The following is a 14,750-nucleotide window of genomic DNA, read 5'->3' on the forward strand; positions in this document are numbered from 1 at the left end:
CTCTTGGGAACCGGTTTGTGAACCACTTTGGGGTCTCATGTCAGGGGAAGCTGTGATGTCCAGGGGTGCAGGCTGAGGCAGGCAGCTCAGTCTTTGCCTCAAAGTGACCTGGACACCAGGCTGCTCGCCCACACCCCCACACTGTGGGCATTTTTGCCCATCAATGCCTGACTGACCTCAAAAGCAAGCTCCAGTTGCTGGGATATTTTTTTAAGTTATTGAAAAAATTAAAAGTCAGACCAAAACTAGAAAGAAAGAAAGAAAGAAATTTGAACTCTGTGCTTTACTTTTAGAGGGAAGAATATTCATGTTCAGAAGCTTTTATTGGGAGACCCTCAAGTTTCCTGAACATTGACTCCTTGGACATTCTTTCTTGCCTTTCTTTTTTGTTTCGAGGAAATAGAGCCGCCAGCAGCTCCTTGCAGCCGCCTGGCTCACTTTTATGGTGGCCCTGGAATAAACTTTGGTGGTCAAATTCAAGTGCTCAGGCCCACAGCTGTCTCCTTGCAGGAAGCGCACCCCCTCCCCACTGTCGGTCCTGGCGGTGCAGAATTTGCCTTGGGCCCCATGAAGCCCCTGATCCCAGGGTGGAGGAGGAAGCAGGGCCCTGGGGGGAAGTGGTGAAAGCCAGAGCTGAGACTCTGAGTCCTCATCCTTACCTCTGCAAGGGATAGGGGTACCTCTTACCTCCCTCTTGTCGGTTCCTAGCACTGTTTGGGGAGCATTTTGCCTCCAATAAACTCAAGTTTAATGAGAAGAGCATGAACCCCATAAAAGCCATAGTCCATAGTTCCCCATCATTATAATTAAAAACGCTGGCCCCAGCTTACCCTATAAAAAGGGGTAGAGGAAAGAGGAAAAGCAACAGATTTTTTTTTTTTTTTGCAGCCCACTCTTTAGCAAAGCCCCAGTCTAGTTCCTCTTTGCCCTTAGTTAAAGTCTGGCCAGAACTAAAGGAGGGCTTGAGGAAGCATTGCCCAGCAACGAATGGGTGGAGGGGTGCTGGAGGCCTATCCCTGGGTATTCCAGAGCCACCCAAGAAGGGAACCCCTGGCCAAGGCGGCTCCACCCCAGGTTTTGCTCTAAAGCAAATCTGAGGAGGGGGGAGGATTGAGAAAGAATGATTGGGGGGCTTTGTACATGGGGACAAGATACCATTTTTTGTGTATTCCCCATCTGGTGTTGGGGCCTTAGTATTTCAACAAGTTCAGCAAGGAAAATTAAAGACAAATAATATTTTTAAAGTGGACACAAATTTTAACCAAGAGTTAGGGGTGAAAAGAGGGTTTGAGCCATTTCTGGCTTTTCCTATGAGCGAAAGGAGCTGAGTCTTTGGGGGTTTCAGCTCTTCCCCGCTGCGGACCCGAACAGAACAGATTGTGCCGTCACAGCTCCTCCTTGGATGCAAAATTGCTTTTTGCTCATGGGCAGTTGCTCTGGTACCCAGTCCAGAACCTTTCAATAAAGTGATTTTCAGCTGCCCAGTTGTGTCCTGTGGTGCCCAGAGGGATGGGAGGCCAGGGAGGGCAGAATCACTGAGTCCATCCTTGGGTCATAGCCATCCAGGAAGCTGGCAGATGTGGAGGAGGGAAAGGCAGGGCTGAGAAACAGGAAAGAGGCACCAAGGCCTGGCTGCAGCCCTGGGGAGCGGGGGAGTGGGGCTGGGGGTTTCCACTAAGGAGTGGCCCCTGGTGCTGCACTGCCAGCCCAGGGTCCTCAGCTCCCTTCCACTGCCCTGCTGGTCTATCCCAGAAACCTGTACCCAGCCCCACTGTCCACCTCAGAGCCCCTAAATCACTCAAGTATATGAGCCCCAAACCCAGTCCCTCCACCGTATCTTTCCTAAACCCCGACACTAGGCTTCTTTGCAACGCACAAGCTGAGGCTGAACCCCCAACCCAAAGGGCCCCAGAAAGAGAAGATACAGGGCTCTCATTCCAACCTTGTTCTCCGGGGTTTGAGATTTAAAAATCCACAGTGGATGTAGCTTTCTGCACATTGATTGACAATAAAGGCAGGCATGAAATATTCACCCAGGGCCACTCTCTCATACTAAATATTTAACACAACATTAGAGAAGGTTTTTCCCAGACTTCGCCAGGCACCGGCTGGGCGGCTGGCTCACTGCTTACCACTGTTTATGACTAATCTGAGTCCCCAGCCGCCGGCAGCACAGCAAACCAGACAAAGTTGGGACACTGGCTTACTGCTGGGCCGCCTCACCTTTGGGAAACTTCAGATACTCTTCCTGGGAGTCTCTCCAAAGGGGAAAGGGAGTCTTGATACCCAGCCCTGGCCGGGAAAAGAATCGACTTCTTCAAACTCTTGTAAACAGGCGCTGGCCCTCTTCGGGTAGATGGGGTAAGAGTCCCTGAGAGTTGGGGAAAAGGATTCACATCTGTGGCGGAATCAAGCAGTGGGGAAAGAGGTCCTCATCCCCACTCCAGTCTTGGGCTGATCACGGGGAGGAGGCAAGTCCCCCCCCCATACGTGAGAACCCTCCTCCTTCTCCCAACCCTAGGGAGAAAAAAAAAGAGCAGCAGCTAGAAAAAAATACAATTACCCCCTCCCAGCCGCCGCCCCCGCCCATCCCACCGCCCACCCCACCCCAACCCTCTCTCTCCTCCTTTGCTCACTCTGTGGAATGGAGAGGAGGGGAGTGTCGAGAGAAAAACGAATACAAATCTGCAATTGATTTTCATAATGTTTCTGCGGTGTTTGCAAACCAATCGCCTGAACGTCCCCATCTTACCTAAGAGAGAACCCCTCCTACGTCTGCGAAGTGCTCCGAACTGATATATGACAATATCTACTTTGGATCACGTGCTCGGGGAGAGAGACTAAGACGGATAACGCGTCATCTCGCCTTCCCAAATTTTCCCCCCTCGCTAGACCAGGTCCAAAACCTCCATCTGGAGCCGGCAGGAGAAGAGAACGATGTTTAACTCGGTCAACCTGGGCAACTTCTGCTCGCCGTCGCGCAAGGAGAGGGGCGCTGATTTCGGCGAGCGAGGGAGCTGCGCCTCCAACCTCTATCTGCCCAGTTGCACTTACTACGTGCCCGAGTTCTCCACGGTCTCCTCCTTCCTCCCCCAGGCCCCCTCTCGTCAGATCTCCTATCCCTACCCGACCCAAGTGCCCCCGGTCCGGGAGGTCTCCTACGGCCTGGAGCCCTCCGGCAAGTGGCACCACCGGAACAGCTACTCCTCCTGCTATGCGGCGGCCGACGAGCTTATGCATCGGGAGTGCCTGCCTCCTTCCACCGTAACCGAGATCCTCATGAAAAACGAAGGGTCCTACGGCGGCCACCACCACCCCAGCGCCCCGCACGCAGCCCCCGCCGGCTTCTACTCCTCAGTCAACAAGAACAGCGTCCTGCCTCAAGCCTTCGACCGTTTCTTCGACAACGCCTACTGCGGTGGCGGCGACGCGCCTGCCGAGCCCCCCTGCCCAGGCAAGGGTGAGGCCAAGGGGGAGCCCGAGGCGCCCCCGGCCTCGGGGCTGGCGTCCCGGGCTGAGGCGGGGGCCGAGGCCGAGGCCGAGGAGGAAAACACGAATCCCAGCTCGTCCGGTTCAGCCCACTCGGTGGCCAAGGAGCCGGCCAAGGGAGCCGCCCCCAGTAGGTAGCAGCGGCCGGGAAACATGCGGACAGGAGGGAGGGAGCCAGAGAGGGAGGGCGAGAGTAGGGGGGAGGCGAGGGGAGCGGGGACGGCCTCGTGTTTTGGGTCAGTCCGATTTTATGTGGAGTTTTATAAGCATTCAAAGGATTTTATTATAACCTACAAAGCCCTCTCTCCCAACGACTCGACTTTTTACGATGGAGAAGGGGTGGGGAGGGAGGGAAAAGGGCTCTTTGGAAAAGCCGGGTGAACCCCCTCCCCGTTATCTCCCTCGGTCTGTGAAATTTTTAAAAGCGCCACCATAGCGGGTGATATTAACTTTGATCGTGAACTTAGAGGAGCATTTAAGGAAGGATGGGGAGCCGGGCTGCCGGGGGGTGGGAGGGAGGGGAGGGGTGGAGGGGGAGAAAGGGGAGGGCAAGGGAAAGACCGGGAGAAACTCAGAGAGGGGGAGTGGTGGGGGAGAGAGGCAATGGAGCAGAACCTGAGATCGAGGAGGCCAACCAGCACTGCTCTGCTTCTTTTAAAAACTATTTTTGAAATGTTCAAACTCTGTGTTCGCGGGTCCTTGAGCAGAACCCGGAGTAACCCGGGGTCAGGGGCGACAGGGGAGTGGGGGCGAGGCGGCTCAGGGGTCCACTATGCTCCAGGCCTGGGTCTCAGCGCTCCTCTGCGGCCCTCGGCCTCCGCGCCGGCCTAGCCCGGCCGCGGGGAAGGCGCGGCCCGCCGGGCGTCCCGGGGCGTCAGGGCCCCCGGAAGCGGCTCTCGGGTGTCTTTGGTGCCTGCTCGCTCGCTTCCTCCCCGCCTGCCCACGACTCTCGCCGGATCTCACTTCTTCGCGCCTGTTCTCCGCGGTTCCCCCAGATTTCTGGGTGAGGGGGGTGCTGGGTTTTCAGAGCCACAAGGAGGGCAGCGTAGGAAGGGGCAGGGGAGCGCGGCTGAGCAGGCTGGGGGAGCGCACCGGGGCGCACTTGGCCCCGGCTAGCTTCCTCGTCCCCCAGGCTCCGTCAGCTCCGGCCCTCGCCGGAGGGGAGGGGCACGGGTCCCGCGGTGGCCAGGGACGGAGGACGAGCTAGCCCCGGCAGGGGGTCGCGGCTCGGCCCGCCGCTGCGTCCGCGGGAGGAGAGCCGGCCGGCCTGGCGGGAGGGCTGCCCGGCGGTGGGGCAGGGAGAGGGGCCGCCGAGCGCTCAGCGGGCTGGGGTCGCTCGGGTCTCACGTGTCTCTCTCCCCCTCTCCTCGCACTTGCCCCCTCCCCTCCCCTCCAGACGCCCCCCGCACCCGCAAGAAGCGCTGCCCTTATTCGAAATTCCAGATCCGGGAACTGGAGCGAGAGTTTTTCTTCAACGTGTATATCAACAAAGAGAAGCGGCTGCAGCTGTCCCGGATGCTGAACCTGACGGACCGACAAGTGAAAATTTGGTTTCAGAACAGAAGGATGAAAGAAAAAAAACTAAGCAGAGACCGGCTGCAGTATTTCTCGGGAAATCCTCTGCTGTAACCGCAGACCGGGCCCTTTTGGGGGAGGGGGAAGAGGGGGAAATTATTTTATTTTATTTTTATTTTTTATTTTCTAACTCGCCTTCTTCCCGCGGGTGGAAAACTGGACTGTGGCCAGGGCTGGCCCCACTGCCGTTGCCCGCACTTCTTTCCGGAACCTCCTTCACCTTGGTCTGACTCAATGAGGGACAGGGACCGGGCCTGAAAAGGGGGGTGAAGGAAAGTGACCCACGGCGAGTGGACACCGTTGGCGCCGAGGCCAAGACTCTATTTAAAAGAAAACACACCTCGCGACAATGTCTTGCTGCTCCGATTGGGTGGGGGAGGGGCGAGAGTAGTGGGCGCCTGAGCCAAGCAATCCTTGAACTAAAAGCCTTCCCTTGCCCAAGTGAGAAGATCTAGGACACCGTGTCTGCGAGGGGAGACTTCCCGGGCTCCCCGCCCCCACCCCACCTCGCCCCACTGCTAGGGGGCAGCTAAATGTGATCCCGCCTTGCTGTGAAATTTCTGTACCTTCGACCTGGTGTTAGGTGTGCAAAGTCCGTGTCCTACCTCCGTCTGCGCCCAGGCCCCGCCCGAGCCTAGTCGTTCTCCCCTTGAACGTGTAGAGCCCTCCTTTGAAATTTCTTAACTGGTGCATTGAGGTTTCCTAACCTTTTTCCAAGCCGTGCCCCACTCCATGGATTTATAGCTATAGTCTATGCAGTTGTTACCTCCTTTTTTTTTTTAAGGAAAAAAAAAGATTGGGGTGGAAGAGGCACTAAGGAGATGGTATTGGGTGCCTCCCCCATGCTGGGGTCTGAATTTTTGTAAATAAATTTCACACGCGTTTCTTTCTACCCTAAGGGGATGTGGGGAGGACTCGCCTGGAATGAGATGCGAATCACCCATCTCCATGTGCGTGAGTGCGTGTGTAGTACGTGTGCAATCCCCACCCTGCTCCCGTCCCAGAGGGATTGCTGTGAATTTTTTTTCTGGTGGCAAATAAAGATATTTCATCCTGTTCAATATTATGATTTTATTTGACCCTTTTATTAGCCCCTCTCCTCTTAAAACCCTCAATGCTCCTGAGGCAGAGGAGGAGGCAGGAGGGCAGAGCCCAGCCGATGAAGAGGGCATGTGAAGGTGAGGTAGGCCAGAGCTGGTGGGCCTGCACCCCCTCTCCCATGGCAGGGGCCAGTGTGGCAGTCCTTCCTCCTGCTCTCAAGCTGAGGCCATTCCACACTGCTCTCAAAGCTCTCCTTTCTCACATGCAGCTCGAGCTGTGTCCAAAAGCCCTGCAACGCTTTCCGTTTAAGCACACGTTTGTTGCGGAGTTAATTGTAACCATCATCGAATTTAAATTTATAGGAATTTTCTTGGCTCCATCGCCCTCCCGCCAGATGTCTCCGTCTGTCGCAGTTAAATGTGTAAGGTTGAGGGTAGGGCTTTTTTTTTTTTTCTCTATGAGAAGACTGTATTGGAATTTTTATATAGAGTTTTGAGAGAGAGAAGGGAGAGGGGGAGAAACCAGGCCCCTCCCTTTCCTTACCACTCGGCCCCTGAGGGTGGGAAGGTGGGGCTGGGCCCCTTCCCCTCTAGCACAAATGGCCAGGCTCCTCCAGACACAACAAGACCCTAGGCTGGGGCCACCCTGATGTTTATACATTGGTCTCTTGGGGTAGAAAGCCCCAGAGATTTGTTTGGTAGGAGATTGGCTTGGGGTGGGGCAATGGGGGAGGAGGTGACCCTTGAGGACCGTCGCCACACCCGTCTGTGTTCGATGCATGTTTCTTCTGTGTAAAGATAACCACAGTCCTTTCAGTGCGTTCGTGAGGGCACTCTGAAGGTCTCTGTTCCAAATTCGTTATTTGGGGGCAGAGATTTAGAACCAATTCTCTCATCTTTCCCCTCTCTTTGGAACTCTTCTCTGTAATTCAAAGAAAATGTTTTTGTCAATACAATTCTGTTGAATGAAAGAAAAAGCACCATGACTCTGGGCTATTGCGTCTAGGTTCCGTCGTTTTTGTTGAGAGGGGTCACTGCATTTTTGGTGTCTGATTCTGTCATTTGTAAATGTGGGTCTTGAGACAAAATCTGCATACTGGGGTGTATATGCAGCCCCACAATTCCCTCGTGTGCCCACACACAAATATTTAAGTCGGATGCCTATGGGTGCACATGAAAAGAAATATTATTTGTACACTGTTGCCTGTAGTATGGAGTAAAATTGACCATATGCACATCTAGGGTTTGTGTCCTCTGACATGTGTAACCACTGGCAGTGTTTAGTGCGTGTCAGCAGGAATGCAACTGAGGATCCTGTGTGTCTGCATGTGTGTGCTTGTGCACGGGTACAAGAGGCTTCTCTAGGTATGATGTTTATCCACTCATCCAGTCATAAGAAGGAATATTAGCCTGCTGGACGTGTTTCCAAATAAGATGGGATGGAGATAACTATACAGAATGAATCTGTATATAAAGAATATAAAGAATCTGTTTATAAAGCAAAATATTAATCTTCAAATGGCCCCTGATTTTGGAGAAAAATATTTAAAAGCCAAAGCTACCACCTTCCCTGCAATGTGCAGCCCAGAAAAGATTCCCAGATCTAGAAGGGGTTTCTGAAGGAAGAGGGGGTGGTGTCATAGTGAAAGAAAAACAAAAGCATCTATGGCCCAGGTCCAGGAACCTGCCAGTCCTTGGCGACCTTCTAAAAATTAGAAAAAAGAGGTCTCTGTCCCCCAAACAAACCCACCTTTGGGCCCCCGGGATGTCCAACCCCCACTTGCCAGGGGCACTCTGGGCCCAACCTCTTCGGGTAATCCCCTCCAGCCCTGGCGCTGCCAGGGAACAAAAGAGCCTCGTCTAGACGCCGCCATAAAGCGCCCCCCGCGCCTCTAAACCCAGTTTCATTTTGCCCTTAACGACCCAGTCTGGCCTGTGTTAGAAAACGCTTCCGCCCTAAATAGTAAACAAACCCGCAGTGGACAGTCTTGGCTCCCCCAACACACCCCAGACCCCCACTCCATTACCCCCTTGCCCACATTTCCCCCTTCTTCTCCTCCAGCCTTTCTTAGCTCCCAGCCCCCCATCCCCTCCACCCCCACCCCAAGTAAATAAACCCGAGGCCGAGTTCAAAGTTTCCCGGAGCTAAGGAGGAATGTTGGTTGTAAAAATCCAAGTTTATAGCGCACGTGGGAGTTTACAAGGGTATTAAGTGGTGTCGGCTGAAAGAGCACTCTGGGCCCCTCCCCCTCCCACTGTGGGCTTTGGGGGTGCAGGGGGACCCTGTGGGACTTGAAAGGAGAAGTTGGTTGGAGCCAGCCTTGGGTTTGGGGTTTCTTTGTCACTCAGACCCCCAGGTTGCTGGGAGATGGTGATGCAAGGGCGCCTTGGAAGGTTCCCAAAGCCCCACCAAGCTCCTCTAAGAGAAAGCCCACAGATTCTAGGTGTCTCAGATGGGGTGGATGGGGTGCCCTGCTTTGGGGAGGCAAGAAAGTTGCAGACTAGTTGTCTGAATGGTGAATGGAGTTGGGGATACATGCAGCCACTAAAGGAGGAAAAACTATCTGGGGCCAATTTCTCGAGTGGGTTGAAGGCAGAGAGGGTTTTTCTTACTACGGCAAAGAAGAACTTTGAACTTCAAGGAAGTCAAGGGCACCACCCCTTCCCTCTCCCCGCCCCTCTCCGGAATCTGTAGGGCAATTCGTTTCTGGGCCAATATTCCCTCAAGGGGGCAGCCCCTGGGGTTTCCTGGTGCCCCAGGGCTGGATAATGCTGTTTGCTGAACCCTCCCAGCTCAGAGCCCGCCAGAACTGTGTGCACGCGACTGCACTCTTTATTATTCATATAAACCTCTGGAAAAGGCAACGCCTGGGAAGTTTTTATAACTTTGTTTGGCATAAAAGTTTTACAAGATTCCTCCCCCCTTTTTAAAAAACTTTTTTAAAAAAAGTTTTGGTCTTGCCATGGAATGAAATCTCAGGACCTTTGGGAGGCTGGGGAGAGACCGGATCTGGGGCCCCGGTTTGGGGTGTGGGGTGTCTGGAGCTGCATCTCTGCCTAAGGCAAAACAAGGCTTAAAGGTTAGGATTAGTCCTTCCTGAGTCCCGCCTTGGACTCAGCTTTGGGGACTACTAGGAAAGTCCTGGCCACCCTGCTGTTGAGACACACCCTTACAGACCCCCAAAGTTTAAAGTGTCAGCAAGACCACATCTTCCCTGTTGCATCCTTTTGTTCTCCTGTAGACATAGTTTTCTCTCTCTCTCCCTTCTTCCCTCTCTCTTTCACACACGCGCGTGCGCACAGGCGCGCGCGCGCGCACCCCCCCCCCCCCCCGCATACACCCTCAGCCCACTGCATAAAGTGGAGACCCATAACCTTGACTCAGACCGCCAAGTTAGGAGAGTCTGCTGCACACACAGCCCTGCATCCCTGCCTGCTGCAAAGTCCACAAAGGGTTTGATGAAAGACAGAATTCAAAAGGACAAGAAATGCCTGCTCAGAGGTTACAGTGGTTGTAGGATGAGGGAGAAGGAAGGCTGGCCGGCTGCAGTTCAGGAGCTCTCAGAACAAAGGTGACTGTGCGGGGACATGGCCTTGGGCTGCTAAGCCCGCAAGTGACCCTTCGGATCTGCCTTCAACCTGGAACTGACAGAACCCCACTTCTTCATTTCCCCTAATTCCAGCCTTGGGAAGGCAGGGGGGCTCAAACTGGGGCCGTTTTAATGTTCAGCTCTGGAAGTCAGGACAAAGATGGAGCAAATTTTCCAAAGACAGGCCCGGTGGATGAGGCTTGTTCAGGACGATGGACTTGAGGATACCTAAGCCCTGGAGTCGGGTGCTTCAGGGAGCCATCGGAGCCTGTCAGGATGTGCCCCACTGTCTGCTTTTCCTCCCCTCTAATGGCGACTGCTGAGGCCTGGCCGCCAGCCGCTGACAGCCCTACACTTCGCCTTGTGAGGAGCCGAGTTAGGGCTGAAAGCGGGAGAAGGTCAACTCCAAGCTTGAGCATCGGGGCTGGGGAGGGAGGCTATGGAGCCTGCTGCCCTTCCCCTCACTGAGCCCAGTGCAACCAAGAAAAACAAGAAAGGCTAGGGGTGAAAGTCAAGGGGAAGGAAAGCATTAAGGAGGAAAGAAAAGAGCAAAGAATAAATTGTATAATAAAGAAAGAAGGAAGGAAGGGAGACAATTCATTAAGAATCAGAAAAAGAGAAGGAAACAAATGAATTGCAGAGAAAAAGAGAAAGAAGCAAATAAAGAGAAAGGAGGAAGACGAAAAAAGAAAGGAAGAAAAGAGAAAACAGATCTTCAAAAAGGAATTTAGCCGGTAAGGGAGGAGCGGTCTTTTCTCCGGAGGAGGTCGGCCGAACTACAGCCTTGACTCCGGTTGGAAACTCGACCTAATGGGCAACATGGGAGCAAACCATAAAGCGGGGAGCAAAGCTCCCCCACTCAAGACATCCTCTCACCCGTCCTCCTCCCAAAGCTTCTCTTGGATGTGTTTGTGGTCTGGTTTCAATTCAGGAGGCAAAGTTAAATAACTGACTGGCTTCGGCAGGGCAAGAAAACAGTTGTGCTGGCTATCAGACCTCTGGATGCCGGGATCGAAGGGAGCACATTTTGGGGTAAAAGTGAATATTTCTGGCCCTGTACATATAATTAAGCGCAAATCAGACACGCGTCTAGGCGGTAACCTCCATAGCATCTGGGGGCAAATGTGTACAATGTCCAGATGTGAGAGTGACTCTGATGGCCCGGCTGCCGCCAGGGTGGCGGCAAGATCCGGAGTAGACCAGAGGCCCCTCCAAGCGTCCTCGGCCTTCCACTTTCTTCTTGTACCTGTTTGAAAATCTGTTTGGGGAGTTTCTGCGCATTCTGCCTTTTGCCTGGGATTTCTCTGCTCCCAGTCGAGCAGGGGGCAGGGCCCCGGTGTTAGGGAAGAAAAAAAGCAAATCCTTCCTTCAAGTTTTGAGAAGAGATTGATTTTTCTGGGCCTCCAAAACAAGAAGGAAAAACCTGCAGTTTTCACCACCGGTATAATTTGGTTTTCCATTTCACATGAAGAGATTTCAGCAAACACGCTGCTATAATTATTTTATTTTATTATTTTACCCCAAAGCGACATGCTTCCTTTTCTCTTCTCATCTTTGGAATTTCCTAGATGACTTTCTTAACATCGTGGGGAAACTCCACTAATTTTTCTTGGAGAAATCAGGGTGTCTCTGGGGCGCCTTAGGGGCTAGGGCCTGGAAAACAGCCGAGGTTCCTTTCTGTTGGTTGAGCACGATGCTTTCCTTCTTCTGTTTTCATGTGGGGACCCCTAGCCCCTCAGTCCTCAGCCTCCCCTCTGGAACCCCGCTGACCATCTTAAAGTCTGTGAGGAGCACCCTCCACCTATCCCTTGCTCACAGCCCTACAGGCTGTGGCAGGAGGCCCAGTTCCCCATCCCTGCTGCTCTTCCAGGGTCTCTGTACTGGGAAGAAGAGTCCAGGGGGCCAGGGCTCTTGGAGTTGGGGCATTCATCAAAATATAGGTGCAGCCTGAGCCCTGCTCTGGCCTGACACCCCTGGATTCTCACATCCTCAAGTTGAGGCAAGAAGAGGGAGCCCCTGGAGTCAGGCATAGACTCGGCACTCCCGGAAAGTTGGGGAAATGGCTTAACAGAGTGACTCTAGTCACACAGACTCCTCCTGGACCCCAAACCAGTTCCCTAGAGGTGCAGGCCTGAGGATTTTAGCCCTATGGGGCAGAGCCAGTGGGTGCCTGGCAGCAGAGGCGGCAGGCCTGACGGCCGTGGCAGCCTGAGTGCCTTTGAACGCCAGGCCCGGACAATAGGATGGAAGCAGCCTTTGCTTGTGGCCTCCGGAAAGACGGAGCCCAAGGGGGCAGGGCTGGGACCCACATCCCACTGTACTGTATCACACCGGACCCGCATGAATGCTCCCCTCTCCCCATCCTCACCCTCATGTCTTCCTTTCGCTTCCGCTGGGGCAGAATCCCAAGTCTGCAAAAACCCAACAAATTATTCAAGTCTGCGTCTTCGGGTTCTTGTTTAACAGCTCCGGGTTTGCGTTTATCCTGCGTAATTAGAGGCAAACATTTGTCCCACCGGGGGTCCCACTTAGGCTGATGAATTTGATTTCTTTTTTCATTAATAGGCCGTGTTTATCATACTTTTAATTATTTCAACTTTAAACACTATTCGTTCTTGTGAGGAGATGGGAGTGGAGGCAGGAGGCTCCTTCCTCCTGGGGGGATTATTTCCATTAATAATGGCAAGGATTCTGAAAGCAACTCCAGTCCCTTCCAGGGCTGAGGTAAGGAGTGAGTCTGGGACGGGGGTCGGCTGGGAGGGGGAGACAGGTTGCCAGGCCGAGTGACTGCTTCTCTCCCGCTGGTTCCTCAGGTTAAGCTGTGGGGCTTGATGTTTTTGAGAGGCTATCTGGAGTTTGTCTCCTACACTTTGCCACCTCCCTCACCCCTTCCCGGGTTGGGCTGGGCTCAGACCCTTCACCTTCGAGACTCTTCGAAACCTTCCACAGCCCCCAGCCCCAGCCGATTCCAGCCTGGCCTGGGCAGAGGCTCAGGGATTGTTGTCCGGCCCCCAGCTACCAACACCAAGAGAAAGACCAGGGAAAGCTGAGGTGACCAAGCAGCACCTGGGTGTCGGGGAGAGGGCCCAGCAGACCCCAAAATGCAGGGCAAGGGCAGAGGACTGGGATGCCAAACTCCAGGGACAGGCACACTAGGCAGGAAAATAAAGGAGATGTGAAAGAGAGGGGAGGGAACCCCCCAAAGCCATATAATTCTCAATTGCTTTGGTCTTTAATTTCATCGCCCCATAAATGAGGAAATATCAGTTCCCATACTAAATTTTTATCCCCGGCTGATAAATATGACGGGGAATTTTCGTTGGGTCCTCGTAAAAGCGAACAGTTTCGATCAAACTGGTGGGGAAAGACTTATGCAGATAATACAAACAGAGTGGCCATAAAGTCTCCGAGTTTCCCGCGGGGTGGGCGGTGGGGCAAATGGCTCCCTGGATTGACTGCCGCCCAGGCTGTCCCAAGTCTCGTCTGGGGCCTAAACAGCCTAACCTTGCCCGGCCCAACCCCCTGTGCCGAGCCCACGGCAACCCCTGCAAATGAAAACACAAAACCATTTCAAATCTCCCCAGGCTGGCCCTGACAGCAAGTCACATATTACGCATTTTCTGCCAGTTTTCCCGGGGTTCAGGTACCCCTGCGCCTTCTCTCTCACCCTCTGGATGAGAGAATTCGGCAGATTTCTTTCTGAAGTCTCCTTCTAGCAGCCGCGGGCTTGGGCCTCCCTAGAAGCGATCCAGCCTCCTTACTCCACACCAGGGCGACCGGAGCTCGGGTCCTTTCTTGGCCAGGCTCCGGCCCTTCGGAAAGTCAAAACCCAAGGCTCGGTCCAGGAGAAAATGCGGGGCGACCGGAAAGACAAGTTATTCTCCAGATTCCGTTTCCTGAGGAAGGGGTGGAGAGTTTAGTTCGCTTTGGGAGAAAGGCGATGAAGAAACGGAAAGAACTATTTGAAACGTACCCTGTCCCTTAGTTCTCTCTTCCCTTTATTAAAAAAATAATAACCACGAAAATAGACTGGTCCCTCTTCTCCTCTCAAAAATGCCCCCAGCTCATTCGCTCTGTAAAGGACCTTTCTCCGGGTGGGATTTTGTTGCGTCTGTTGTCCTGGTTTCCCGGTTGATACGTGACTCCCCCAAACTGCCAGAGGACCCGAGGTTTCCCTCTTTCTCTCTGGGAGTATTCCCTGTTTTCGCGGGGGCAAGGTCAACTGGAAAGCGAGGGCCACAAGGGCCTGGAGCAAAGCAGCCGAACCGACTCCAAGGCCAAAGCCTTCCTGCCCCAGGGTTGATAACCCAGGAGCCGCCCATCCAGCCAGGCCCAGGCCGCAATCTCCGGTCGGGGAGCCGGTGCCTTTGATTGCCGTCTTCCTCCTCCCGAGACCCCTAAGTCCTCTCGGAACCTCCCTCTCCCAAGCAGCCCTGAAGTCATCTTGACCCCCTCCCTGGCCCGCCCCAGACACTGGAGATTCCCGGTCAGTCCACACAGGGAACTTGCAATTCAACCAGCTTCCATGACGGGCGGTCCCGAGCTGAGCTCCCAGCCCCAAGGGCCAAGCCCGACGAAGGAAGACGCAGGAGAACAGAAACTTTAGTTCTGTTTGGGATTCCTTAACTTTTTCTCTCCCTTTCCCTGCCCGCTGGAGCCCTCCCCCACTCCTCACCCCACTCCCATCCCAGGGGAAGAAGCGGGGGGCGGGGGCCAAAGCAAGGAAAAGGGGAGGTGAGGAGAGGGGAAGAAGTACCTGAATCGTGTCTTGACCTTTTAATTTGAATTTGACTGTTTTGAGCCCCGAGTTGCCTCGCTCTCTCACTCTCTCCCGCACTTCCCCCCTCTCCGCCCTCCTCTCCCCAGGAGTTACAGGCTGGTTCCCGGGTAAACAAACCCCATTCTCCCTAGAACCCCCCCATCCCCCTTCACCCGCCTCTTGCCCCTGTCGCCCCGGGGGCCCTTCCTTTGTTCGCGGGGAAGGGCTCCGGCGCCCCTACCCCGAGGCGGCTGCTAGGTGGCGCTGTTACTCCACGCTGCGCGCTCCGCCTGCCGA

General features: G+C 54.1%; 1 protein-coding gene and 1 long non-coding RNA gene across 3 annotated transcripts; one reads left to right on the top strand and one right to left on the bottom strand.

Annotated features, from left to right (window-relative positions):
• Positions 1-2,900: 2,900 nt before the first annotated feature.
• On the top strand, positions 2,901-6,558 carry HOXC11 (homeobox C11). The gene is made up of 2 exons (XM_031462392.2): positions 2,901-3,619; positions 4,886-6,558. The coding sequence occupies exons 1-2, from the start codon at positions 2,938-2,940 to the stop codon at positions 5,116-5,118; spliced, it is 915 nt and encodes a 304-aa protein (XP_031318252.1). The 5' UTR covers positions 2,901-2,937; the 3' UTR covers positions 5,119-6,558.
• Positions 6,559-11,178: 4,620 nt separating this feature from the next.
• LOC116156328 (uncharacterized) lies at positions 11,179-14,595 on the bottom strand. 2 transcript variants are annotated; one of them, XR_010382932.1, is made up of 3 exons: positions 14,451-14,592; positions 13,362-13,590; positions 11,179-12,179 (listed from the first exon to the last, which is right to left on the bottom strand). It is a non-coding gene; the product is annotated as an uncharacterized LOC116156328 (long non-coding RNA). The 2 variants fall into 2 exon arrangements; XR_004140084.2 differs by lacking the exon at positions 11,179-12,179 and having other exon boundaries at positions 12,261-13,590; positions 14,451-14,595.
• Positions 14,596-14,750: the final 155 nt, after the last annotated feature.

This window comes from Camelus dromedarius, chromosome 11, assembly GCF_036321535.1.
Source record: "Camelus dromedarius isolate mCamDro1 chromosome 11, mCamDro1.pat, whole genome shotgun sequence".
In the NCBI taxonomy this organism is placed as follows: domain Eukaryota; kingdom Metazoa; phylum Chordata; class Mammalia; order Artiodactyla; family Camelidae; genus Camelus; species Camelus dromedarius.